General features: G+C 43.2%; 1 protein-coding gene across 1 annotated transcript; it reads right to left on the bottom strand.

Annotated features, from left to right (window-relative positions):
• Positions 1–1498: 1498 nt before the first annotated feature.
• Positions 1499–26173, bottom strand: mbtps1 (membrane-bound transcription factor peptidase, site 1). The gene is made up of 23 exons (XM_076733204.1): positions 26013–26173; positions 21275–21855; positions 19692–19955; positions 17295–17510; positions 16955–17065; positions 15920–16029; positions 15274–15390; positions 14212–14279; positions 12688–12790; positions 11675–11826; positions 9367–9528; positions 7859–8003; positions 7462–7650; positions 6743–6915; positions 6527–6642; positions 6208–6364; positions 4690–4814; positions 4464–4541; positions 4198–4338; positions 3953–4084; positions 3669–3795; positions 3231–3361; positions 1499–2466 (listed from the first exon to the last, which is right to left on the bottom strand). The coding sequence occupies exons 2-23, from the start codon at positions 21474–21476 to the stop codon at positions 2264–2266; spliced, it is 3222 nt and encodes a 1073-aa protein (XP_076589319.1). The 5' UTR covers positions 21477–21855; positions 26013–26173; the 3' UTR covers positions 1499–2263.
• Positions 26174–26734: the final 561 nt, after the last annotated feature.

The raw sequence follows: 26734 nt of genomic DNA on the forward strand, positions 1-26734 counted from the left end.
TTATCACGTTGTTGTAATGCCAGCAGTGCACTGATGAGCAATTTGGCAAGAAATTGCAAGAAAAATAAGCATTAAAACTTTTAAGCATCATATTGCTGTTCCTGACTAAGCAATTCCCAATTATTTCCAGTTTGGATCATTAACTTTGTCTTATTCAATCTACATGTGTACTGCAAGCGTCAGGCCTTCCTGGTCATTCAAATGCATCCCTGATTCACTTCTGGCCGATGACCTTTTTGCACATCATTACCCCGTCCCTCTTTCTGCTTTTGTTTCCTGCCACCTCTCACCTGTCTGTTCACCCCCCAAACTTTAAAATTCCTATCTTTTAAATGATTCTGCTGAGATGATCACATTTTGACGCATAATTCATATCCACAACTTGAATTAGTGCCTCGCGCTTGTGTGTCTCTGCCAACCAGCCAAGTTGCCGTTCACGTCTGTCCAGACTCATATATGTCGTGAAGACTTTGAAGGAATTTCATAAAAGGTATTAAGTGTATTTTTTGGTAAAACAGAAGTTATCACTGTATTGATATGTTTGATTCCAGTGAATCTTTTCCAGGTAGAAACATGCTGTCTTCACTTAAAGACTGTTTCTACAGAGGAGCACAGAGGACTGATAGAGAGCTTCATCACATGGAGCAACAACAATCACCTGAAGCTCAATATGAGCAGAACTTCAAATATGGATGTGGACGTGGAAGCTTCACAAAGAGAGCACAGAAGATCTGCAATCACAGGTTTCAAGGTGGACACCCAAGATTAGTGTCACCAATTCAGTATCTGACCAAATGTGAAATATGGTCGCAGTCTCCCCTTCTGTTCCTGAGTTATGGTGTTGAATAATGGCCACAAGTGTCTTTATTAGCATGTGAATTCTTGAGTTCACAGTAACCTTTGACCATTAGGCACCAAAAATCTAATCAGTTCACCTTTGAGTCCAAGTGAACAAATTTGAGACATCGCACTCTCAAAATAATGACTTCCACCCCTCCACCCTTATGACCAACCGGTGGAGGCAGATGGTCGTCCACCCAGAGCCTGGTTCTGCTTCAGGTTTCTGCCTGTTAAAAGGAAGTTTTTCCTCGCCACTGCCACAAGTGCTTGCTCATGCTGGGTCTCTGTAGGTGAAGAGTGTGGTCTTGATGCACAGTTGTATGTCAGCTGCTACAAAGAAAAACAGCTGTTCTTAGAGGGTGTAGTAGTCAGTATACCTGGATGTGTTTTATGGAACAAAAATATAGTCGTAGAAAAATTAGCTCGGAGCGCCTCATGGAACCACCAAATTCCTTACTGAAATGCACAGACCAAGTAAAATTTTCCTATCACCTTCAACATGGTGTTGAAAGTCTAAATATGCCTTCACATTAATGTAAAGGCTGCAGCAAGACAAGGCTAAAAAGAGAGAGATGAAGCCACAGAGCTACCACGAGAAACGACTCCAAACCCCCAAATAAACGTATTTACAATCACAGATAGAAAATAACCAAACAGATGACTTTGATTATGCATTTTAATTGATGAGATATATTTGAACAAGACTGTCAATCATCATGAAGGAGGACATCAACAGAACTCCTGGCCAGAGTTCATTCATCATAGAAAATATAAAAACAATGAAAAGACAGTGATTTTTAACAGACATGGGCAGGACTTACAAAACAGCAGAAGGTGACACAGGAGAAGACAACCTGATCATCCGATGGTCCTCGTGTTGGAAAAGTCTGCATGATTGCATGTGTGTGTGGGGTGTGTTTCTGTCCACGCGTATGCCAACTGCTTTATCATTAAAGTGCATACAGTATTTGTTAGATTTCTGTGTTTGTTAGGGTACGAACAAATTCAATAAATATAAAAGTCAGACACCTTTCATTCATAAAGAAACAGTTTGGTCAAAGGAGAATGTAGACAACATGTCTGTCTCAAACAGGCATTTTTAGGGCCAGGTGTACATTGTGTTTTATATGATGTGTGTAACACTGTCTAATACTGTTCATTAGTCCACAAACACCCACGGACAGCCTTGAACAGACGAGAGGCACAAAAACTGTTTCGGCATCCGAGACACATCTGGAGTCACAGTACGTTCTTGTCCGGCAGGCTTGGGTTTACGAACAGTCAGACGTCTGCCTCGACAGTTTATCAGACTCCGTGTAATTATGCTCTAGTGTTGACACTCAGCACAAGTTGTCCTTTTAACAGTGTCTCAGTTTTGGAAGTGAACCCAGCTCCCCAGCAGCGCTTGCCGTTGCAGTCCCAGTCAAACTGTGGGGTTCTTCCCAGTCGTCGTCTGCTGCTGCTGGAGGTACGTGGGCCGTTTTATGCGGGGTTTCCTGCGCTTGGGTTTGCTCTTAGCCTTTGTGAGCTGGACCACAAAAAAGGACAGGACCACCATCGCTCCCAGGAAGGCAAACACAGGGATGGTCTGGCCCACTTCTTGGTTGTAGCGACCGGGCATTATCCCTGAAGGGCGGAGGGGAACAGGTCAAACGATGCTTCCTCGGCAATCACCGTTATTCTTACATACTGTCATTCAGTCAGTTTAAATAACTTGTTATGTACGGTCATATTCATTAGTAACACATTTCCTAATAGTGATTAGGGCCTTTCTTTGCCTAAACTAAAAAAAGGAATGGCCTTTTTTTAAAGCAGGCTTGTATTAGAGGCAGGCCTTTATTTCTAATTCCCTCTGTTTGATAAGTATCATTGGTCATATTTTAGCACAAACACTCAGTTTCAGTCACTCCTGTTTGCCATTTTAAAGTTAATACATTATACTGTTTATGCAAACTCAACACTACTAAATAAAAGCTTTTTAGCATTTCAGTAGACAGAAACCCTTCATTTCTAAACAAGGCTTTTATTGTGAAACATTTTCAGGAACGTGGAAAACTCATTGACTTGCAAGGTGCCCATAGGGCACTTGATGTGGCTACTGCCATCCTGTGGTGCTTGTACGTTACTTCAGAATACAGTCTGCCTGAGACAACAATAACCTGCCACTTGGATAACTAATGGTGTAATATTAAAGAAAAGGTGATGAGTGACAAATGTATCTTTCCATGTCTTATATTAATACACTTTCCACTACAAAAGTTGGCATTAAGGTAAAGGTTTTAAAATAATGTAGTCCACTGCTGAGTACAAAACTCTAAAACACAGTGAAATATGAGGAAAGGCAGCTCTAAAACTGATTTATTAGGCAATAACTTTGAACCATGTATTACCTCCAGGGATGTCCCAGGCCCCACTTTCCCCAGGAGACAGAGGTCTGACCTGGGGACGGTAGGCCCTCACATTAGGTAGAGCCACTTTATCCAGATCCACTGAGAGAAGCTTCTGGTGCTTCCACAGGTTACTGAGAGTACGAAGGAGACAGAGAGACACAGAAAGAGACAGAGAGAGAGGGTGAGGGTTTGTGTAGCTGTGTGTGTGTTGACTCTGTCACAAAATACTGCAAGAGTTTGATGCTCTCTGTTGACAGGATGGAAAAAGAAAATTGCTGCCTGGAGGGACTCTGGCTGCTAGCTTCACAGTGGTAAGGGCTGGCAGAAAAAGACGGCCGTAGTAAGACAGAAAAGGTGATGTTGACTAAAAATAATGCTTGGGTTGTGCATCTACCAGCAAAATCAGCTGATCTGATGCTGAGATGAGATCAGACCTACCTGGGTGCCGTCTCATTGACTGGCTGTGGCTTTGCCCAAGACAGATGGGGACAGGCTGGTAGAGGGCGAGGCTTAGGGTCTCCCAGGTGAGCCTCTAGAACCTTGGAGTAGCGGTAAAGATGATTGCCTGGAAGAATTAAAAGAATATATCAGAATAATTCCAGTGACAAAGCATCGTTTACAAGCTGCTTTGCAGAAAAATAACACACGGACAGGAAAACAAACAGCATTTGAGATGGTAAATTGACCTGTCTGGAAATCTATTGTGTGATTTCCTTCCTCACCTTCCAGCCTCTGTGGCAGTGGGCGCTCGGTGCCTGTGGGTGGTGCTACCCTGCTGTGGGAGTGGCTGAGGCTGGGAGGGGTCATACTATAGGAAGTGTACTGAAGGAGAGCATCTAGCAGCCAGAAACAGTCTGAGAGAGCAGACGGAACAAAACAAAAGTCAGTCAGTTCAGCCATGCCCTTTTGTTGTATGTAAAAAGTGACAAAACATAGACACACCAGCACACACTACAAGAGAGGTCACCTTTCTGCCTGTGGCTGTCGTCTATACAGTTAGAATCACCGTACAGAGCAATGCGACCTCCCCCGTCAGACGGCGTTTGGTACAGTCCGAGGATGGGGACCCTCTCCACCACTGCTGTCTCCTGCTTTAACACTTCCAGACCTGTGAAAAGCACACATGCACAGGTGTTATATCTGAACTTGAGACACCCAGATTCTAAAGTTCACTGCTGACCAGCACTGTGCTACACTAAGCAGAGTTCAATACTTAAAGAGGGGTGCTGGTACCTTGGTCCTTAAGGTTCTTGGCAATCACTATTCCATCCTCTGGGAAACGGGCAATGCTGCAGCCTGAGGCATAGTACACTGTGGCAGAGAGAGAAACAACCATCTTTACTTTCTAAAAAAAAAAAGTGTGTGTGAATATAACAATACTAAAGGTGACCAGAGGAATAACCCCATCAAACTGAAGAGGGTTTGTGTGTGTGAGTGTGTGTGTGCATGTGTGTCTTACTGTCATGATCAGCCAAAGTGAAGTCTCCCTCGTACAGCCCATCACTGAAAGCCATCCCCCACACTGAGATCAGGTCATTCAGAGCTGGTATATTAGCGCCCCCTGTGTCTGGCATCCACCACTGCCTGCAGGTTACATCAAGAAAACCATCTGTACAACCATTCATTTAGGAAACAGACATTCTAGATCTGCACATATATAGCAATCAAGAAATCCCCCGCTATTGCAACAAGAGAACCAAGCTTAATTTTCGACTTGACGTGCCACCAACAGATTGATTCAGGGAAATCACATGAAAACAAAGACATTTTCACAGAAATAAATCAATATAAAACCCAACACAACCTGGCTCAAAATCAGCAGGTTTTATAAAAATGAAAATGACAACTTTAAAAAGAGCAATAAAGAAAATACACTCATAGAGAGAAATTAACTCTAATCCAGTTTTCTGTATCAGGCTTGATTTGTCCAGAAAAGGCAGCAGCGAATGAACAAATCTCAAATGACCCATTGCCATTAAATTAAACCTGAATTACTCAGCATGATATTTTGAAGCCATTAAGTCTATATTTAGACGTATTAAAGACTTTTAATGCTGTGGATTTTGTGCGACAGCTTGAGTGGGATATGAATGGAGCGGCATGGAGTCAGGAGTAATTTTTAGCTCTGCATGAGGAGCTCTGAATCTGAAAAGTCGTGATATATTACATCTATTAGAGAAGGCATAAATAGTCTAACACACAGAACGGGAGTTGGACAGACACTGTGTTACAGCAGCCTGTGGACTGCACAACACAGTTTATTTTGCTATCATTATAACATGATAAAGCTGCTGGTGAAAGCAGGAGCTTTTGAGGGAACAGCTGTTTAATCATTGAACTGTCTCATGATGGACGAGGACGACACAGAGAGCTTATAACTATAAGAAATCACTAGTGCACTGGGCCCCGGCGCTATATAATACAGTTCAAGTTCTCACAACTCATTCTACAAACACAATTAATCAAAAACACTGCATTACTTATTGGATTTGTCTGGAATTGCTGAGGCTGCGATTTAGTTGGTTGTTTTCTGTTTTAGATGAGAGCGAGAAATAAATTTATTTCCTGGAATGTTTAAGAAAACATAAAGCATTGTCGGCGAATGAGTCAGTGCTAATTTTTGCCAAAAGTCTATTACATTTGCTATTCATAGAATAATTTAAGGGTCTGGAAACACTTGCCAGTCATCCTGTTGATTCTACACAAACACTCTTTCTGCCACCAGTTTGAAGTGGGTGAGGCTCAGTTGGTGCCTGTCCACCAATCAGGATTTAGCAACATTTGAAAAAGAATCTGATGAAAACCGGTAGGTTGTTCGGTCACTGTCAGTCAAATCTGACAGAAGCACACCAACACAGTCGTGATCAAGCACCAACATCAGCTATTAATACACAGCAAGACCTAAGAAGTGAAGTTTTAATGGCCTTTAATATGAAATCGATAATCAGCAGCAGTAGTCTCAGAGAGAGCTGGATACCTGGTGTTTTCGTCATAGAACTTGACCTTCCTCATGACCGAGGTGTTGTACCAGTCACTGAAGATAATGAGAGACAGGCCGTTGTCGATGTCTCTCCTCAGCTTGGTGATCTCTTCAGGGAAATACTCCTCCTCGCTGTCCACCATCAGCAATGTGCCTGCAGAGACACAATGACAAACAGGCCATTAGTTTGTTACCTTTTGCTAAACCACAAGCAAACAGCAAAAAAGCTTCAGTCACTGGAGCTGTGATAAGATGGCCTTTAAGGTGGAAGTCACTGAATTCTGTTGCTGTGTGGTGTTAGTCTCTGTATTCTTACCATACTGGCTTGCATCAAAGCAGGTGAGGGGCGCGCCAAGCACCTCGACAAAGTATCCCATACTCCTCAGGTGCTGATACATGTCTCTGAAGTTAGTGTGGATGTGGTCTCCATTCCTGGAAACATAAAACCATCAATTAAATTTCACTTTTCAGTTGATGAAGGTCAACACATATCATGCGTCCAGACATCAGGAAAACATCTGCACACACGTACCAGTCCAGTGGGTCATTTTTCATGCGGAGGTTGTCTCGGGGAAAGTAGCCGGGCGGGTAGCGCAGGTTGTGGTACTGGTCCCACAGTACCCTCTTACTGCGAGGGGGAGTTGGGACAATCTTCACCTTGATGGGCAGCTTGACTGTGGAGGTCAGCTCACCACCCACCTCAGACTGCAAGGGGTGAAATTTCAAGAAGATGAATGGGTCATAAATGAAGAGGGATAATTCATTTCAGCAGCTAGATGCAGTGATTCCTAACCTGGATCAACAGTTTAACAAGATAAGCAAAGAGTCATTTACAAACAGCAGAAATAATTGGCTTAAAGTAATGCATGAGTAAATAGTAAGTAATTTATTTTTCAAATTGTCATGCACCAAAAGGCGCTCAGCCCACATGGGCTTACAACACACCACAACAATACTAAATACTAAAACATAATCAGAGTGAAAGAACAAATACAGTACACCTCCATACATGCCAAACAGATGGATGGTTCAAATAGACAGCTAAAAATAATTTACAAACTCTTAAAATGATGAGCTAAAACAATGGGTAAACAGGTGAACTAGAAAACTAAAAGTGAAACATAAAAGATGATTATGGAGGCAGCAGTACAAGTGCAAACTGGACAAAACCAAAAAAGTTTGGGAGCCACTGCTCTAGAAAGAGCTGAAGCTGTTTGGAGATGGAGGTCGAGTGTTGCTGCAGTGACTCACATCATTCTCTGCTGGCGATGCCACGGTGACCATCACATGACCTTGAGCGATTCCTTCCCACGATGCTGCTTTCTTGGCCACAGAGATGGACACAGCCAGGTAACCGGCCCACGGCCACAGCACTGGCGAATAAGAGACCGCCACGTCGATGTGGTCGCCGTTCTGAGGGAGGTAGGGCTGCCAGATGGGCTGAACAGGAGAGAGCAACCTTTAGAAACTGAGTTCATCACAAAAACCAGGTCAGTCAAGGATGAAGCTCATCCTTCACTTGTCCTCTTCACAACTTGAGGAAAAAACATTCTGTAAATTGTGTGTTCTTTGTAGAGTAGCATTTAGCTTAAGGAAAGAACAACAACAACAAAGATTCCTCTTTATTCACGAAGTCTTGTGTGCGCACCTTGTCGACAATCCTGCCGGTGACACCCATGCCGTTGAGGATGGTCACATTGACGATTGTGGGCATTCCTCCGTAGTAGATGGGTTGAGAGCAGTAAGGCCACATGTATGGACACTCTGTCAGGTCGATGTAGCTGGGAGAAAGACTGGCAGGAGACAAAGATGGGTAAGGATATTGCAGAAATTGTTTTTTGCATGGCACAAGCTTTTCTGAAACTAGCTTATGATGTCTGAATCATGGTAGACAAAATTATTTTTCTAGCATGATTCCCTCAATATGTTGGTCACCTGTCTGTATCACAGCGTTGAAACTAATGAATACAAGTACTTTGATAATACTGCATATCTTTCAAATGTGTCAATATAAAAAGATAAAGCACCTGAAATGCCCTTTACATAAATAAATATGTACATATGCATGTACATATAAGTATGAATGTTTTAAAGAGAAGTGGTTTAAGCATATCTGGTCATATGCATTATATAAAATTTTGATGAATCATATGTTACAGCTGGCTTATCTAGTAGCCACAGATCTGTAGTTGTGCAGTTGAGAGCTGATATTCTGTCTCTGAGGGTCTGAGCTGTGTGATTGGGGAGAAATGGAAACCGAGTCCCATTTTCTTTTGTACTGTACACACTACATTTTGAGAATCTCAATTTTCCATGAAATGGTTTGACGAAACCCCAGAAATATTCTGGTGTAGAGATGATCAAAAATCGGAATGGTTTAACTTTGACGTGTTCAAGTTTGCCAAGTCAGTTTAAAAGCCTTGAAAAGAAATTAAAAAATGGACTATATAATTAGCATTTACAAAACAAATTATTCAACTTGGTCTTGCTCATGTGAATTTGTGGTATCTTGTAAGCCTTTGCAGTCTGGGTAATAGCTGGATGCATGTCTCAGTGATAAAAACTGAACCAAATCATTGGTTCATTATAATCAAACCACATCCTGTCATACTACAGTTGAAGGGCACGGACCAGTCACAAGTGAATTTTCATCAATGCATTGGTTCCACTCTGGTTTACAGTAACGTGTTATGGAGGAAGATTTTAGTGGAATACTCCCCTGAATCTTAATGTCCTTACTAACGCACTTCATGATAATCTATAAACTTCTTCAAAATTGATTCGTTTTGATGTCTACTTGATTGAATCCCTGGGTCGCCATTGGAATCCATCCTGTTTTGACTCAAACCTGACTTTCGCTGCTGTCCTTCATGAATGAACGCTCGTCTAAAGGACAACTCTGAATCTGCCAGTTTGTTCTATTTCTCCCAAGAGAGATGGCTGCGACAGCACAGGCTTAGTCTCTTTTAGTGTTATGTAACTGTTGTGTCTACGCCTACATGTGCAGCAAAACATTTATGGAAACTGTAAGATCAATGATGCTGAGGAACAGACTTGGCCTGCAGCTTCCTGAATCCATGAACTAGAGTCTAATGCTTGTGCATCGCGGCTCATGTAGGAGCTCATTGTTATATCTGCGTGTATCGAGACATCTACCTGGCTTGAGGTCTGTAACTGTTGAGGATCTGGTAGGCTCTGATCAGGTCTAGTTTCCCGTGGCCTTGTTCAAACATGTTGACCCCCGGCAGCCTGCGAGCTGAGGCGATCAGAGCCTGCTTCATGGAGGCCGGGTTCACCAACTCTCGGTTCAGGACAGTGCTGGAGGACAGAGGAGGGCAGGCTGGATTAGTCTGTATCTGTGAGTGCGCTGGTGTCGTATTCCACAGCTTTTCATCCAGAACAGCGCTGGAGGAAAGAGGAGGGATGGGCTGGTATTTGTGTGTATGTGTCATTCTCTTGGGAGAGGGGAGAGGTGCCTGCTGTCAACAAGGGTGGTATGATGTTTAATCCAGCAACATGAGCTCACGAAATCGGCTCAGTTACAGCTCTGCAACAAGAGGGCTTTCACCATGTAAAGACGTGACATCGACAGACTGAGAATAATGCCAGACATTAATCAGCGACACTCCTCCTTCCTTTGGGACACATTTGACTGCTCATGTAGGGTTACAGAACAAGAGACGATTACACCACATCAAGCTTAAAAAAAATAATCCACATGTATCCACTGATGACAAACTTAGCTGTAACAGTACCCTCATGTCTTCACTTCAGCCACCACAGAAGAGTGTCACACAGCTCCACGCCTTTCCTAAAACTAGTCCACAAGAGGCGTTGTCATGACTAGATTGCCAGAATGTAACTGAAAACAGATCAATTTTGGCTGATTTACATTTCAGATATTTGACATGCAAATCTTTAGAGACCGTAGAGATCTGGATTTCCTAATTGTTAGGTTGAATCCCATTTCTCTTTTCTACCCCTACCCCTTAGCCCTACCCCTTGTCCCTTGCCCCTTGAAACGGAGTGCCAAGGGGTAGGGCCGAAAGTCAACCCCTCCGAATTGGGACACCCCTTCGACAATCGCGTACGTCATCAGTAGTCGCCGCTGCCTCTTACGTAGGCAGATGCGACAAGTGTTTGCCGGAGATCTCGGGGAATCATGCCGTCTACCGCTGTGGTAATCTCTGTTGCGTGGGCTATTGGGATCTTTTTACGGTTGTCTGCTGCTAGTCGTAGGCCTGCTACCGTCACATTCGATTTGTGTATGACATTCCTGCATGTTGTATCCCATAACGCTATCAATGTAACTGAATACCAGCAGCGAGGTTGCCGAAGTTATTATTGATAACGTTATCACTGTAGATTATCATCAGGGCTACCCACAGAGCACCGCTAGTGGCATTGAGCCTGGCAACGGTAACCACGTAACTGAAGCCTCGACTACTATCGATTTTTTTCAGGGGATTTTTTACGAGGAAAATGACCACTACACATTGAAACAACGTTAAAATAGACAATAAAGTGATTTTCGTAAATTTTAAAACTTTATTCATGGAGAAAATACTTACATTTGTGGCCTTCTGTCAGCCATAATGCCGGTCTTGCAAGGCATTCTGGGAAAACTGTCGTACCCCTCCGTTTGGAGTGTGCCTCGGAAAAATCTCCATTTGGAGGGGTACATAGCCCTACCACTTCCCCCTACCCCTCCGTCATAATGGGAATTGGGACACCCCTACCCCTCCACGTGAACGCGCAAAACGGAGGGGTAGGGCCAAGGGGGAGGGCCAAGGGGTGAAATGGGATTCAGCCTTAGTCAGACTGCTCTCTGACCACAGAACTGCAAATGTCAGTCTTGCTGACTTGACCTGAATGACCTGAATGGGACGGTATATCCCTACCAGCTTTAGGGCTGCTGCTCTGTCTGATCCTGGCTGCTGACTTGGTCAAGAGGGGGGCTGGGGCACTCCTTTGTTAACGAATATGACTAAGAATCTGCAGTTATGTGAGGCTGAACTGCTACTTTCCCTTTACTTTGGCACAGCAGTGCTTTCTGAGGAAAATTTAAAAGAAGTTCTAACAATTTATCTTGAAGGGGACATGAATGTCTGTACCAAAATTTTATGGTCATCCATCCGATAGATAGAAAGACTTCACTAAAAAAAGAAAAAAAAAAAAGCCACGGGATCACCAAAATCAGTCGGAAAAATCATCTGGAACCAAGAATGTCTGCACAACAAGTTGTGCTAATCTATTATCACACCTGGAACCACACTGCAAGTATTGTTAAAATATGGTCAGGTTTATTTCTTGAAAGCAAGGTATCGAAAAACCTTACATTTTCCCAACCCTAGATAAACACAGTTAAAACTCCCTTGGTTTATGATTCTTGCTTTTCTTCTCAGAATAAAATGGTCAAACTCTTGACACTTCATGACAACATAGTTCTGTTTATGATACTGACCTGGCCAGCAGAGTAACAGCACCAGCCACCACGGGAGAGGCAACACTGGTGCCAGACAGAGAGCGACATCCCTCCTTCATCCCCGATCCGCGAACGCCAGAACCGTAGGTGACGATGTCAGGCTTCACCCTGCCATAACCGCCTGGCAGCTCCTGCACAGACATAGGTGACAGACACACATCATGAGATAAAGACAGAGAGTGCATAGACATAACAGTGACTGTATTACTTATTTTTAAGACCTAAAGTTGTAATTCAAAATTTCAAATAGCTCTTACTCACACACTTAAATGTATGTTTCACTTCGTGTCACTACGCCCACATCATGTAGTCACAGAGACTATTTAAGCCACTATACAACTCTACCACAGCTTCACTACTGTTGAAAAAAACAGGCATTCTGCAGACATCAGGTGTTGATTGTATATGTGATGGTGGCCAAAAGGTAGGTGCACACAATCAGACGATGCCAACAAACAGAGACATGAAGGGAGGGACAGAGCAGAAAGACAAGTAGTAGAAAACAGAGGGCGAGAGGGAAAAACAAGTAGGAAGTGGGAGGAAATGAACAAAAGCTGAGAAAACTGTGATCAAAAGGGCTGCTTTTTGAAATGTGTTTGATGTATTCAGGTTGGAGAGCTGAGTGGGTGAGTGAGTGCTGTCTGTTCCTTCTGGCCTCTTCATGGCTGGCTGACAGTAGTTGAGGGGGCAGAGAGACTGACTGGATCAGAGAGTGAAGCCTTAATCAGATGTCTGCTTTGGGCTATGACTGATAAAAAGTGGTGTGTGTGTATATGTATGTGTGTGTGTGTGTGTGTGTGTGTGTGTGTGTGTGTGAGAGAGACTGGCTGATGGGATGTGGATGAGGGATCAGGAGCTTACATCATGGTTGACTAGCGTCTAAAGCACAGAGTCAGTCTCTGGAGTAGATGTCTGCTCTTAGACTGATAAATGATACGGTGTTTGTCTGCATGTGTGGCAGAGTCTGAGTGTGTGTTCCTGGAGTAACTCACCCAGGTGGTCATGCCTCTGGATGAAAACCTGGCGATATTGTCCTCAAAGTCGATCCCTCCGACCCCGATCACGTCCATCTGGTCTGCTGGATTGTTCAGGGTGCTGAAAGAGAGAAACTTCTTTTACTTCACTGACAAGACTTAACTGAACAGTTTACAGTTCCACTGCAGCATTAAAGCATGAGAGCGCATCAAGAAGAGTCTCTTCTCCCTGTTTCATTCTTTTAAAGCTGCAGTAGGTAACTTGTATAAAAGTAATTTTTTTGTCCTATTTGCTAAAACTGTCCCTATGCCCAGACAGCAGGACATGAAACATGTAATCTGTGAAAAAAAAACAGCTCCATTGGTCCCACCTACTGCTCCTACTGCAATTTGAAAGAATCCACCGCAGCCAACACAAAACAACCAATCAGAGCCAGAGGAGCATCTGACATCTGTCAATCACTACTCACACATGCTGAGAACCGCCCCCTCCCTCTGCTCATGCTCCCAGCTGCCGCTCAGTAAAACAGCTCTGTGAGAGGCATCAGGAGGTTAGTGAAAACTATGGCGGAGCAACAGCCGCCCGCAAAGGAGAAACTGCCCATACCGCCGCTGCCAACAACAGCATATACGGCTAAGACAACAAGTAACCAGAAAGCTAATATGGCGATTGTTACAGTAACACTCTTCAGCGCGTACGGTATGTTAGCGACTGTGATGTAGCGGCTGGGCAGAGTTAGCCTGTTTCTGATGCTAAGGCTAACGTTACTGGTTGTCACGGCAGCCACGCAGAAGCCGCAGGGAGGAGGGGCTTGGAGGCAGAGCATAAGTGCAGTGGAGAAGGAGGGGGAGTGACGTGGAACTTGCTCTCTTCTCCATCTTACCTACTGCAGCTTTAATGTTCTGTTACAGAGAAGGAAGAGTCAGCAGATGTTCAGCAGGATAATAAAACCCAGCTGGCCAGGAGATCATTTGGATAATTAAAGCGGTCAGAATGGTGCAGAGGAAGCAAGCACTTCTGCACAATTAAACAAGGATTTAAACAAACAACAACAGAGAAAATCTTTTCCAATGAGAACATTTAAAATAAGGAAAATTTCCATTTGAGGTGATGGTGAACTAGTGGTGAAGTGATTTGGCTAAAAAATGCACTGAAAATGCAGCGAGATATAAAGTGAGACACTGTAATCTGTGCTGAAACAGCTGCGGCTAAAAGAGAAAACTGCAGTTTAAAACTATTACTGTTTAGCAATTAGCTAAAATGCTAAGATATAATAAAAGTAGCAGACGTGAAAAAAAGAGTCATAACGAATATTTACCTTAAGTTTACTGACATTAGCCACCATATGTCTCACTTGCACAAAAAACAGACCGTTATATGAATGTAAAAAGACAAGGCTTTTATGAGAAAAAAGACTTCAAAGCAAGGAAACAGGAGTGACATGATTACAGATCACAATATTTTAGGATTAAGCCTTCACTCAGAAGTCCTTCTTCAGAAGTGTGGATGCCATTGTTTGGAAGTTAAAGTAATAAGCATACCCATACAGAGGTCCATCGTTGCCAATGGCGGAGACCATGATCACTCTGTTGGCAGTGAGCTCCCATACCTGTCAATCAAACAAGAAAATTCATCGAGTTGGTATGGGGAAAAGATGACATTTCTCCAGTGGGCTCCATTTAATTTGTTGTTCTGACTTTCTTTACTGGGACTGCAAGAAGGTCACATAGAGAAAAGAGTGCGGAAGAACTGACTCTGGTGGACTCCAACCTGCCAACAACCTGACTGCTTCTTTCACAGCCTACACTTAAATCTTAATAACATGCTGATCCACGTTCCTGACGTTGTTCAGTATGTGATTCCCTAAAGGTCCTGTAAGTAGGAAAATGCATTTGTCAATTTGGAACAACAAAGTTAAATATTTCTAAACTGAGTGTTTAATGCAGCAGATGGCACGTAGTTTTAGTGCTCACCTGTGAGTGGTGAACATTTTGCAGGGATCTAACGCTGCCATGCACCTGATTTTAGCTGGTTTCACTGACAGTTGACCAGCTCATGAGCACATGGTGAAAAGAAATTAGCTTAGAGCAGGGGTGGGGAACCTCTGGCCTCTGAGCCATATACCAGACCACTTAACAGATGCCGCAAGGCAATTCATAAATACAAAACTTTTTTCATCAATAAAGAATATAACATAAAATAGCAGAGTTACATGTTCTTCTGAGTGGTCCTGAACTATCTGATGCCTCACCCAACAGAAGCAGTTCCAGCCACTGAAGAGGTTAGTGTGTATACATGATACAAGTATGCTGCCAAGGTGGGGGGTCAGAGGGGTGCAGGGAATACAGACACAACTGCTGGGGCCCCCTTAGTGAGTAACCCCCTCTCTCCTGTAACATATGCACAGTAAGCTTCTCAGGTGCTGACCACAACAGTGGCCCCCCTAGAGGGAGGAAGGATGGTTTAGGATTCTACTTTTTTATGTTCGACCAAACATGAAAACATCTGTTATCAGTTCACATCCTACTGGTTAAATGTCACTCTTCCTGTCTCTCTGAAAATATTACCTTTCCTGTGTCTAGACTGGAACTAACATCTTTCACCTTATCAACAAAAGGGTGGTCCATGAAGTCAGGCCCTCCGATACTGAGGTTGAGAACATCAATCTTCTTCAGGATGGCGTAGTTGAAAGCATCCAGGAACCACGAGGTGTATGATACCTGGAAGGTGAGGAAAGACAAATATGTCACATACTCCAATGCATCCAAAACACAGTTTAACCTGATTTAAGATAAACGCCTTTGACCTGAGGAGAGGGCTTACTGTAGTATCAGTGTTGTATTTCTGGTTATTTTGTTGTTGGATCAAACAGTATAACTACTACGCATGAAGCTGCACTGGAGCATTTCACAAGAAAGTCAATAAACTGCAGCCTCGACATCAGACAAAGAAGTTGGAATTGACAGCACAACAACTGAATATATAAATGAATGTAATTCATGTAATTCATAATACTGCAAGATAATATTATTTCAAAGGAATTGTTCAACATTTTGGGAAATACAGTTATCCCTTTTCTTGCCGAGAGTAAGATGAGAGGATTGTCCATTCAACAAGAGGGTACAGCTAGCAACCAGTTAGCTCAGCTCAGCATAAAGACTGGAACAAAAAAAGTTTGTTTTTGGTTGTTTTTTTTTTTTCCTCAATACTACTACAACAGTAAGAAATATGTTGAGAGCATGTATGTACCTGGTTGTTGGTGAACACTCTGAAGATGTGCAGCTCTGAATCAGGGGCAAAGCCCTGACACTCTCTCATACTGGCTATCACGCCTGCAACAAATGTACCGTGGCCCAGACCTGAAAAACAGGACAAGAGATCGATCATTATCCAGCCATCTTTACTTACATACTTACACACACTTACACACACACACACACACTTTTTTAGCCTCATTTCAGCACTCCCAGTGCAGCTTCAGCCCAAATCTCTCGAGTCATACTGTCCTTTGAAAATTATTTCCAAGTAAAATGTGAAAATATTCCAGCTCTGCATGCTGTTTTCTCTTGCTGCCTCTCTGATGTCCGCCCTCCCTCTCACTCCTCTCCTAATTCTGTGAACTAAGGGTTTATTTCAACCAGAGTTGATGGTGATTGTTGGAACAGTAGGAAGACAACCCAAGATGGTTTTGGTGAGTTTTAGTCTGGGTAAACAGAAGGACTCTTACACTTTAATAAAAATGTCTATCGCTGTAGAGATCCTTTCCACAATGTTGTCAGACACTTAGAATAACAATCTGAGCACGTCAGTAGAAACAGAGACTTTAGTGGATGTACATGGATGGTGCGCTAACACCTGGAGGGATCAGGCTACATTACAGCCTGTTTCGTGGCTGCCAACTGCAACGCTCTCTTTCAATACTGGACCAATTTCAAAAATTGTTGTCTCCATTAGTCACTTAGCACAAAAACATGGAAAAATCTGGTCCATAAACACAAGTAATATTGGACCAGAATTTCTCCCATTTGTCTGGGACATTGAAATCATGGAAAACCTGATGCCCACTGCAAAGTTTTCGCACAATGTCTGAGTATTTTCTTACTTTTAGACCACTCAAAGTTTACACCTCTGTTTAAACGTCACAGACATTAGGTGTTAGGAACATCCCAAGTAATAACCATCAACAATACCATTATTAACATAGTTGTCTATCATTTACATTGTTAGTCATCAACATCAGCCATCATCAACACGATGACCATCATCATTGCTCTTCCTCCTCACCATCATCCAGTGTCTTTTCATTAGTCCAGTTGGTCCTTTCCTTTACGTTCTTGAAGTGTGGGTGCTTCTCGCTCAGGCCTGTATCGAACACAGCCACCTTCACACCAGAACCTGTACACACAGAAGAGGGGGGTAAAATCAAGCTGGGCTGGGTGTCACCAAGAGCTCATTCCATTTCTAAGACCATAAACAAAAACGTTTTCTCTAGGTTTATTTGTCATGACCATTCTTTCATCAAAAGCAGTCCTTCATTTCTGCTTAAACATTCAGCAGCAGATGTTTGGTCAAGTCCCCACCACCCTGGCCCTCTATCAGAGAAGTCAAAGGTCCAAGGTCTAACCAGTGTGTCCCATCTGCCAGAGAACATCTGCCTGCAGGATCTGGGCGACGTGGCGGGGGATGGCCCGCAGCAGACGCCGACTGGAGTGGCGGCCAGTGGCATGCCAGAAACCCGAGCCCAGCGACAGGCTGGTTCGCCTGAAAGGTCGGGATGACTGCCAGGACTGCCATTTTTGCGTCCCGCGGGTGGCGTTGCAGGGTACTGCAGGTTCGGGTGCTACGGAGACAGAACATGGGCAAATGTGTGATTAAAAAGTCTTTTGCATACTGTACTCAGGAGACAAATTTTTACAATTTCAAACTCTACTTAGACACATCGAGAAACATGTTCACTGACATCATTACATGCTAAATGAACATTTTATCCTCCATGAATGACTGCAGCCAATAATTACATGCCCTGTTACTGCTGTCTGCCACTTCAGCTCCTCCTGCAGACAACACAATCTCCCTTTAACCTAATCATGCTCATCACGTTCTGATGCCTCACTTCAACTCATTTCTCCATCTTTCTTTCTTTCTGCCTCTCTCCCTCCTTCATTCTTTTGGCTGAGGCAGATCACATTGGCCTCATTGAAGCCAATTTTATCACAATTTGAATCACTTGGATGGAACAAATTATCACAAGGTTATTAGCAAACAGCAGCAGAGGCCTGCAGGGCTTTTTATGCATTTAAAGGAGGTGTGAAAGCAGGGGTGAGGTCTTCTCTCTTATCATTCCTGCTGATTAATTCTCTCACTAAGCAGCTGGTTCACGGACTCACAAATCAACTCATGTATCCACATCTAGTGAATGTGGACTTGCCTTTCTCAGGTATTCTACTCTATAATCAGGTTCAAGGTGCATCTAGAGCAATCTGTTTCCAGGAGAGTGAGTAAAGACACTAGAGCCATTTTCCAACTGCTGATAGCTTCAATTTCAATTCAGTGCACATAACGTATATCATTTGTAACATGCACTCATGCTTTCTCATGCATTCAGAATACATTCTCACACTTCAGTTAATAAACAAACCACAAGGTTACTTAGTGAGCTAAAAATGGCAAGACTCTCTCTGCAGTATTTCCGTTAGCATCGTCTGAGTGCATCAGATTAGACTCTTTTAAATGTAGTTAATTCACAATGTGGTTCACCAGTGGCACCATCACCTAGCAACCTTAACCACGTGCATCACTTCTTGCCTCAGTGTGCAGCCCTTAGCATTATTTACGTAGTTGCTCTTGATTAAATTTGCATATCAAATGAATTGTGCAAAATGCGTAATTCCAGCTGTTTTAATGAATTCATTGGGAGAGGGAGGACTAACTTCATTTTGAAGTGTGCAGAAAGTCTGGAAAATGTGGGATCAAGAGGAGGCTGAAGATAATTTTGTCAGAAAATTTGTACAGAGTGTGTGTGATGTCACCTGCCGGAACATTGAACATTCTGTTGGAAATCTGGAAAAGGTCTGAAACGAGCATGAAATTTGAACCGAGGTAACAAAAGACCAATGACAGATGTGAAAAAGCTGCAAAAAATGTGTGAAAGTGCCGTGTGTCATGAGCGGCTTGAAGTCTGAATGAAGCTTCTACATGAGAGCCTGGACAAGTGTGAAGAGGCTGAAGACGATTTGAAGGGTTTGAAGGTTCCTCCCACTTATTTTCATTTTAAGTGAACAACAAAATTGAATATTTCTAAGAGAGTGAATGGTATCCAAAGTTCAACACAACCAGTAATTGAGATTTTAGCTTAAAGCATGAATGAGTAGAGACAATGTGTCAAGAGTCAAATGTCAGTACTGAGATATGCAAATAAAACAATGTTGAATAATTCCAATAATGACCTAACTTATTTTGAAACATGGCCAATATTATAAACTATAAAAACCACTACTACTACAGAGATTTAACACAGTGCACGACTGACTTGTGTCTTGTTCTTCAGCACATAAAAGGGTTCATGCGCTGCACATGGCCTCCATACTGATACTACATGTGTATATGTAGGCTGGCGGCACACTGCGGTCTTTCATCCAGTGCCAGGCGCAAGGCATGCCCCCCCCTGCCACCACCCCAAGCAAGCCCCACCACACTGAGTCACCTACTCCCTCCCAGGGTGAGCAAATACAGTCATTCTCTGTCCCTCCTCCCATCCCCCAACACCACATACACACCCCAGCATCAACACCCCAAAGTTGGCCTGCACTTCACATTAGGATATACAATCCTTTCTTACACCACAAACACAGTGGAGAGAGAAACGCATCCTCTGATTCAACAAACAAAGACACACTGTGAAGTGTAGCAGACAAACAGCTTTCTGTAACATTGCTGGGTTTTATATTTCTTAGGTAGACGTGCCAACCTTCGAGACACTGATCTTTTATCCTACACAATAACACAATATTGTCAGACTTACAGGGAAGGTATTTGAGCATGCGGAACACTTTGCGTTGAGGCGTCACCCTCTTGATGTAAGGGTGGTCCTCTAAGGTCAGCAGGCTGCTGGGGGAAGCTTGACGGATGTGGACCAACTCAAAGTCGCTGGGAAAGTCAGAGGCTGGGTTTTCTCTGGGAACTATGTGCCACTCCAGCGCTCCGTCCCCGGCGTTCCGCAGGGCGCTGCTGATGTACAGGCTGCGAGCTTTGGCCGAGAAATACCCTGTAAAACCTATAATGTACTCTGCAGAGACAGAGAGGGAAGAAGCGGATGTTTTAAAGGGCAGGGTGGGAGATGTGCTAATAAACAGTGTGCATTGAGGTGAGCAACACTTTATTGGACCCACGGTCCAATTAAAGCCGCTTCAAGCCCTTTGTTAACCCACATTCACACTGAACTGCTGAGGACTGCTTGAGCAACACACGATGAAAACATACATACTTAAAAAAATACTGAATTTCTTCAGGAATGAATGAAGTTCTACACTGAAAAATCACTGGTTAACCAAACGCCTGTTGTCAGTTGTGAAAAATTTGACATCAAATGTTTTACATTAAGTCTCTGCTCTCTTGAAGTCATGGGCAGATAAAACAGCTAACACATTCTGTTAACATGCTCTCCAAACAGGAAGAAAAAGTCTGTTTTTATTCCTGTGTCAGTTCTTACAGAATCTGTATGAACATCACATGAGCACAGAGCCTGAATAGCGAGTTGTGACAACTAGCTGGATGGGGTGTGTCCTCAGCTCAGCACAACTAGCACATCATTATGACCTGTATGCACTAAGTACATATTAAGCACCTCCAACAGTATCTGTGTGAATTGCTTATGACATTGTTGCATTTCCTCTCACTTGCATTGTTGTGGTATCACTGGTTTATACTACAACTACAGCAAAAACAAATAAAAGCATTTCTTCATGAACGAATTTCAGCCTGTTTTTACAGTTCCACCTTTTATTAACTTCTGTGTCACTTTACTTGCTTGCTTTGCTCCCAAGCACTTCCTTTTATCTCCATAATGGGTTTCTTTTTTTTTTTTTTTTTTTTTTATTACCATCAGCATCTCCACTGGAGCGGTTGTGGTTCAAGTATCTCTCCCATTAAAGCTCAGCAGTTACTGTTAAGAGAAAGGACTTCTGCCCAGATTTTCTCTGACCTTTGATGGCCTTAAGCCAGCAATTCATTTAAAGAGATAGCTACATATTAAATGGTAAACCAGTATTCACAGCATGGTGTTATTATTAAAGTTGAAGTGTTGGACTGCTATAAATCAAAGAAAGATTAAAACCTTCAGCGCAGCAGAATAGTACACCATGGCTCAGCTACTCAGATATTCAATTTTAAAAGGACTCCAGTGACTTTGGGATAAAGGCAAAATATTTTGACATCCCTTGCTGTGATATTTCCTGACTTCCCCTCAGAATTTAGCATTTTTTCTGACTACAACCTCCGGAATTTCTAAATAACTGAGATCTTCCTGTGTTGAAATTTTCATATCCAGTGTTTCCACAGCTTGAATAGACACAGTTAAAAATATGTCCACCATCATGTTCTTCTTACCATGTTCCACCACCTTAGAGGAGAACTCCAGTTTGAGGGTTAACTGGGAGCAGTTGGAGCCAGAAGAAGAAGAGAGGGGCTCTGGGTTGGGGGCGTGGTCAGAGCCAGATTTAGCTCCTCCTGTTGGCTCCATCCCCACCAAAGGCAGGAAACCCACCAGCATCCCCAAAAGCATGGATGCCCACACAGGAAGCAGGAGCATTTTAAGTTGTGAAGTAGCACAAACTATCAGTTTGACCAGGCCTTTGAAACTCTGGCAGCAGAAGTGCTGTTTCAGATGAAAAATGAGCAGTTAAAACCTGGTTCCAGGTCAGGGGTTGGAACAGAGCATTTCAGGTCCAAAGCTCCCAAAATGAGTCCATACTGCAAACGGCCTGAGCAGCTAGATTAATTTCTTTCTGCGTTTTCTCTCCATGGTGGTAGTCCAGGGTGGAGGTCAGTGGGACTGCCAGAGGAGGAACACTGTTGCCATGTTGAGAACTGGAGGAGGCAACCAATCAGAGAAGTGGATGGATGGGAGGAGGGCGGGAGCAGTGAAGGAGGATGATGCTGGTGTCAATTTCAGTCCTTCCTGTTTGTATCTGGGAGGAAAAGAGAAAAAAAAAACAATATTGTCAAACTTGCTATTACACCCTTTAAAGCTGCAGTAGGTAACTTGTATAAAAGTATTTTTTGTCATATTTGCTAAAACTGTCCCTATGCCCAGACAGCAGTACATGAAACATGTAATCTGTGAAAAAAAAAAAAAGGCTCCATTGGTCCCACCTACTGCTCCTACTGCTTTGAAAGAATCCACCGCACCCAACACAAAACAACCAATCAAAGCCAGAGGAGCGTCTGAGGGAGTGTCTGACATCTGTCAATCACTACTCACACACTCTGTGAACCGCCCCCTCCCTCCGCTCATGCTGCTGGCTGCCACTCAGTTGAACAGCTCTGTGAACGACGTCAGGAGGTTAGTGAAAGCTATGGTGGAGCAACAACCACCCGCAAAGGAGAAACTGCCCATACCGCCGCTGCCAACAACAGCATATACAGCTAAGACAGCAAATAACGATAAAGCTAATATGGCGATTGTTACAGTAACACTCTGCAGCGTGTATGGTATATTAGCGACTGTGATGTAGCGGCTGGGCAGTGTTAGCTTGTTTCCGATGTTAAGGCTAACGTTACTGGTTGTCACGGCAGCCGAGCAGACGCCGCAGGGAGGAGGGGCTTGGAGGCAGAGCATGAGTGCAGTGTGGGTGTCGAATGATAAACCTTGATAAGTAAAGATTACAGTCACAGTAAAATATAACAATGGTAATTTTTAACCTTAAAGCTAACTGCAAATCAAATCATTGTAAATAATGCATATAAAGTAAAAACAAAAAACACATAAATATATTTATGTGAGCCTATGCTAAACACTGAAAATTACTGCTTAGTAAATGCCAAAACATTGTTCGAGTAACACAAGGATAAAAGAGTCATTAAGTCACAAACTGAATCAGTAATGTCACTTACACAGCAACATATAATTTAAGTTTGCTAACATTAAGTTTGCTCATACCAGACCAAGTATGGCTGTAACAGCAAAACCGCCGGGTGTCCTGAAATGAGCTTTGAAATGAGGCACATATTCTCACTTTAAAATGGATTTAAGTAAAATTGAGGTCATATATGCAGTACATAACAACATACCTTTGAACATTTATTGCTGCAATGCAATTTCTTTTCACATTATCTGCCAACATATAGGCAATAGCGATATGACTATATCAGTTGTTCTTTGGCCTCAGGTCTATCTGTCTACAGAAATTTAATGAAAATCTGTTTTGAGATCTGCTGCTGACTGACAAACCAAATCAAGATAAAAAATATCACCTTGGCAAAGATCGCAAATTAGTTTATTTTCTAGCCTCCTACACCATCAGTGTTGAGGAAAACAATCTTATAGAGACTTTGGTTACATTTTTATCCCATAATGCAGCGTTCAGAGAAAGGAGTGCTTCTTCCATTGTGCCAAGGGGAAGGAAGGAAGGAGGTGTTGGGTGCAGGGAGATATAGAATGTCGGATCAGCCATTCCATCCTCGCTTAGCCACTCATGAAGAGTTGGGCTGCCCTCGGGGAACAACCCCATTACTAGATAGAGCATGCCCACTGAGATAAAGGTTTATCTCACCTGCAAGCGTGACATGGCTTACTGAGTTATACAGAAACAGACAGCAAGCAACTGCAGACACAATGAAGAAACTCAACAACTAACTGATACACTGAGCTGCTTTAAAACAAACTCGCATCAAAAACATCCTTCTGCTACAATGAAAGCCACCCAGCATTGCACAAAGGACCTTCCAGGTAGATAAACACAACCCAGATTCACGGAAAACACCCACCAGCATGAAAAGAATCAGCTAGCCTGCCTCGACTGACCCGAAACTGTGTGACATATGACTCCCCAACACACACACACACACACACACACACACACACACACACACACACACACACACACACCTGTATCCTTCTGTGCTGCATCAAAAAGCTAATTCTGGGTGGGTATACAGGATCATTTCCCTCTGGCCCAAGGCTCAGACAGCCCAGTAATAAAATACACATCAATAAGACACACAGCTACTTTCAAGACACAAAGGCAAAGGCAAGCAAACACACACGCGCACGCACACACACACTTGCCAATCTCAACACTAGAGCTCATGAGAACCAGCTAAACTATGACGGAGGGTCCAGCCCAGGTTACATAAGACAACCTCCCTTCCTGCCGAGTCTGTAACTGCCTCTACTTTACACCAGTGGGACACCAAGGATGGGCTTTGAGCTCTTACAGAATACCAAGATGTGTTGCTTTGTTCATTTATGAAATTCATTGGTTTTTTTTTTGTTGTTGTTTTTTTACATTTTGGCACCCACTCTCATTTCCTCATTTCAACAATTAGCCTCCACAAAGCCCACTCAGTGCGCTGTGGACCCGCTGCTCTCTGACTGCTGCACATAGCACGTGTGCAACATGTTCCAGCACTGACTGTGCAGCTACACAGTAAGCAATGTGCATGTGTACGTCTACCTTTAGTCTGTTTTATCCAGGCAGGGATGACTATATTGTCATTACAAGCTAAACACTGCCATCAAAGGTTGAAAACAACACCCCATCAATTTTTGTAAACCTGTTTGTGTGCTACCTGACAGCAGACGTGCTAGTTGTTTTGTTGCTATGAAGAGAGACGCAAAAAACAAACAAACAGATTTAAATAGCACAGTAGTGTTTACTAGCGTGTTCAGTTCTGGGTTCAGTCTGTGTTTGGTTCCATGGTATACTAGTGGTGATATCTAACGCTGTTTTAACTAGCAAACCACTCGAGTGTAACATCAGCCGTCTAGTTCTCCTGATGATGCCTTTACTTCCTCTATGGAGACTTCAGCAACACTAGCAAACATTACTCAAACTACACTGTAGCAGCTCTTTCATGTTAAAGGATATCATTAGTTTATCAGAAATTCAGAAATGACAAACCCATCCTCCTCACTTCCATTGTCTGTGTGTGGTCACATGGTTACCCCTACTCAGCCTTAATGATACAGCAAGTAAAAACTGTAGATATGGGCCTACACAAGTGTAGACGATATAATTAAAAGCCCCTGGCTGGTCTGGGCTGACAGGAGGGGGCTCAATCACTAGTTCCGGCTCGGGGCAGGATCCCTGCCTGTGTGAGACAACAATACAGCTAACGACTACTGGTTTGGAGACAGGGCTGTAAAAATAGCCCCACTGGTGAAGGCAGGGCTGTAAAAGACAGGCTGGGACTACCTGTGTCAACACAACACCAAACCACAAAAATGGCACCAAGCCTCAAGGCGAAAATAGATAAATACCTTTGAGGGGACCCCCACCACAATCAGAGGAGAGAGGAGAGACCCACTGCAATCTACAGGCAATGAAGTGGGGTCATTTCTTTGGATCTGAGGGGTCCCTTAGACAATCACTTTAAGCAGAAATTTGGTTTAACTGTATTAGTTTTATCAGGATCCATTCCTTCTGTATGACATCAAGGGTTATTGAGGTGCAGGGCTCACCACAGCCAAACCTCCAATGTTTCAGTCCTGAGACAGGCTTCATTTTGTTCTCTGTAGTGTTCATTGTCAACTCCCTGAGCAAACCAAGCACACTATGACACACACACACACACACACACACACACACACACACACACACCAGTTTAAATGTAGTTTACATTAGAGGGTGCATAAAAGGTCTAATGTTACCAGGATTTAAATAACATCAGGCACGTCGATAGAGTCGTGAGATTAAATAACAGTTTACTGGTGCTGGTGAGACACAATCTTCAGTCAAAAGACTCCATCTAAAACTCAGGTTAGCTAGTTAGTTAGCTAAGTCAAAGGACCAAACAAAGCCATGTAGCCTCACAGAAGTCACTACTTTATCAGCATAAACAATGCGAGCATCAGCAGACACATGCTGGAGGCTGAGGCTAAGTATCGGATAGTAATAGCATAATAATATCGTCGACTGTAGAAATCGATATTTAAAAACCATTAAAGTACGTGTTAAGGTCGCGAAAGCTTAACTTAGCCATTTGAAATTGGTTTTGTAAACAAGACGACATGCTAATAGATTTTTCAGACCCAGCAGTCTATCACATGTACAGCGTTAGCTAGCTAGCTTAGTATTTTCCAGTATGTGCTGCTGGTTTTTATGTTGGTTTTAACGTTACTCACCGAGCTGAACAACGTCTCGCGCGCCACAGTTATCCCTTTGTACCGTTTACTGTTCGTGTATTTTTAGGCTGATAATCGGTAGCTAGATTAGTGACCACCGAACAAAAGCTAGCAGCAAAGTCACTAAACGCTACAGCCGCAGACCACTGACGTCTGGTTACGATGGGGTGCCAGGTTTGGTTAACTTATCCTCTCAAACCACTGAGCACAATCAACTTCTGATGCATTACGAATATACCATGTACAGAGACGTGTGTTTTCCGGAACGTTTTCGAAGAAACATAACATGTCACGTAATCAAATTGCTGGCGCCATTATTTTCTTCTTACCCTTCAAATGCACCGTTAACTCATTCACGGTGTGTGACGCTTTGTATCAAACCTGGCAACCCAAAGGGCCTCCGGCTACCACTTTAGTTCAGCCTTCCCCGTCACTCTGCGGTGTTGCCAACAGATGGCGCTGTTGGTCATCAGGAAGCGGGGCTGTAAGTAAGACAACAGTAGTACCATACCTGCATGATTTAACATGCTTATTTCACCCACTGTAATGGAAACTACAACCCCAATAAATTGGAGGACTCACTCCCTGCAGAATTAGTTTTGGATTAAACCTTGACAGTATGGCACAGTTGCTCTGGAGCTTCCGAAACCTCAGCCACCAGCTTCTCCACCAGCTCGTTGCTAGCTTTGTCAGCTGGCCGTTTGGTGTTGGGCATAAAGCAG

The sequence above is a fragment of the Chaetodon auriga genome, chromosome 6 (assembly GCF_051107435.1).
Source record: "Chaetodon auriga isolate fChaAug3 chromosome 6, fChaAug3.hap1, whole genome shotgun sequence".
Taxonomy (NCBI): domain Eukaryota; kingdom Metazoa; phylum Chordata; class Actinopteri; order Chaetodontiformes; family Chaetodontidae; genus Chaetodon; species Chaetodon auriga.

Excerpts from the sequence above, each read along its gene's own strand:
- mbtps1 (XM_076733204.1), bottom strand. The coding sequence starts at position 21,476 with ATGCTCCTGCTTCCTGTGTGGGCATCCATGCTTTTGGGGATGCTGGTG. Across the intron at positions 8,004-9,366 it reads AGTTACAGACCTCAAGCCAG|TCTTTCTCCCAGCTACATCG; the intron begins GTAGATGTCTCG and ends GTCTCCTGCCAG. Across the intron at positions 7,651-7,858 it reads CCGGCAGGATTGTCGACAAG|CCCATCTGGCAGCCCTACCT; the intron begins GTGCGCACACAA and ends TCTCCTGTTCAG.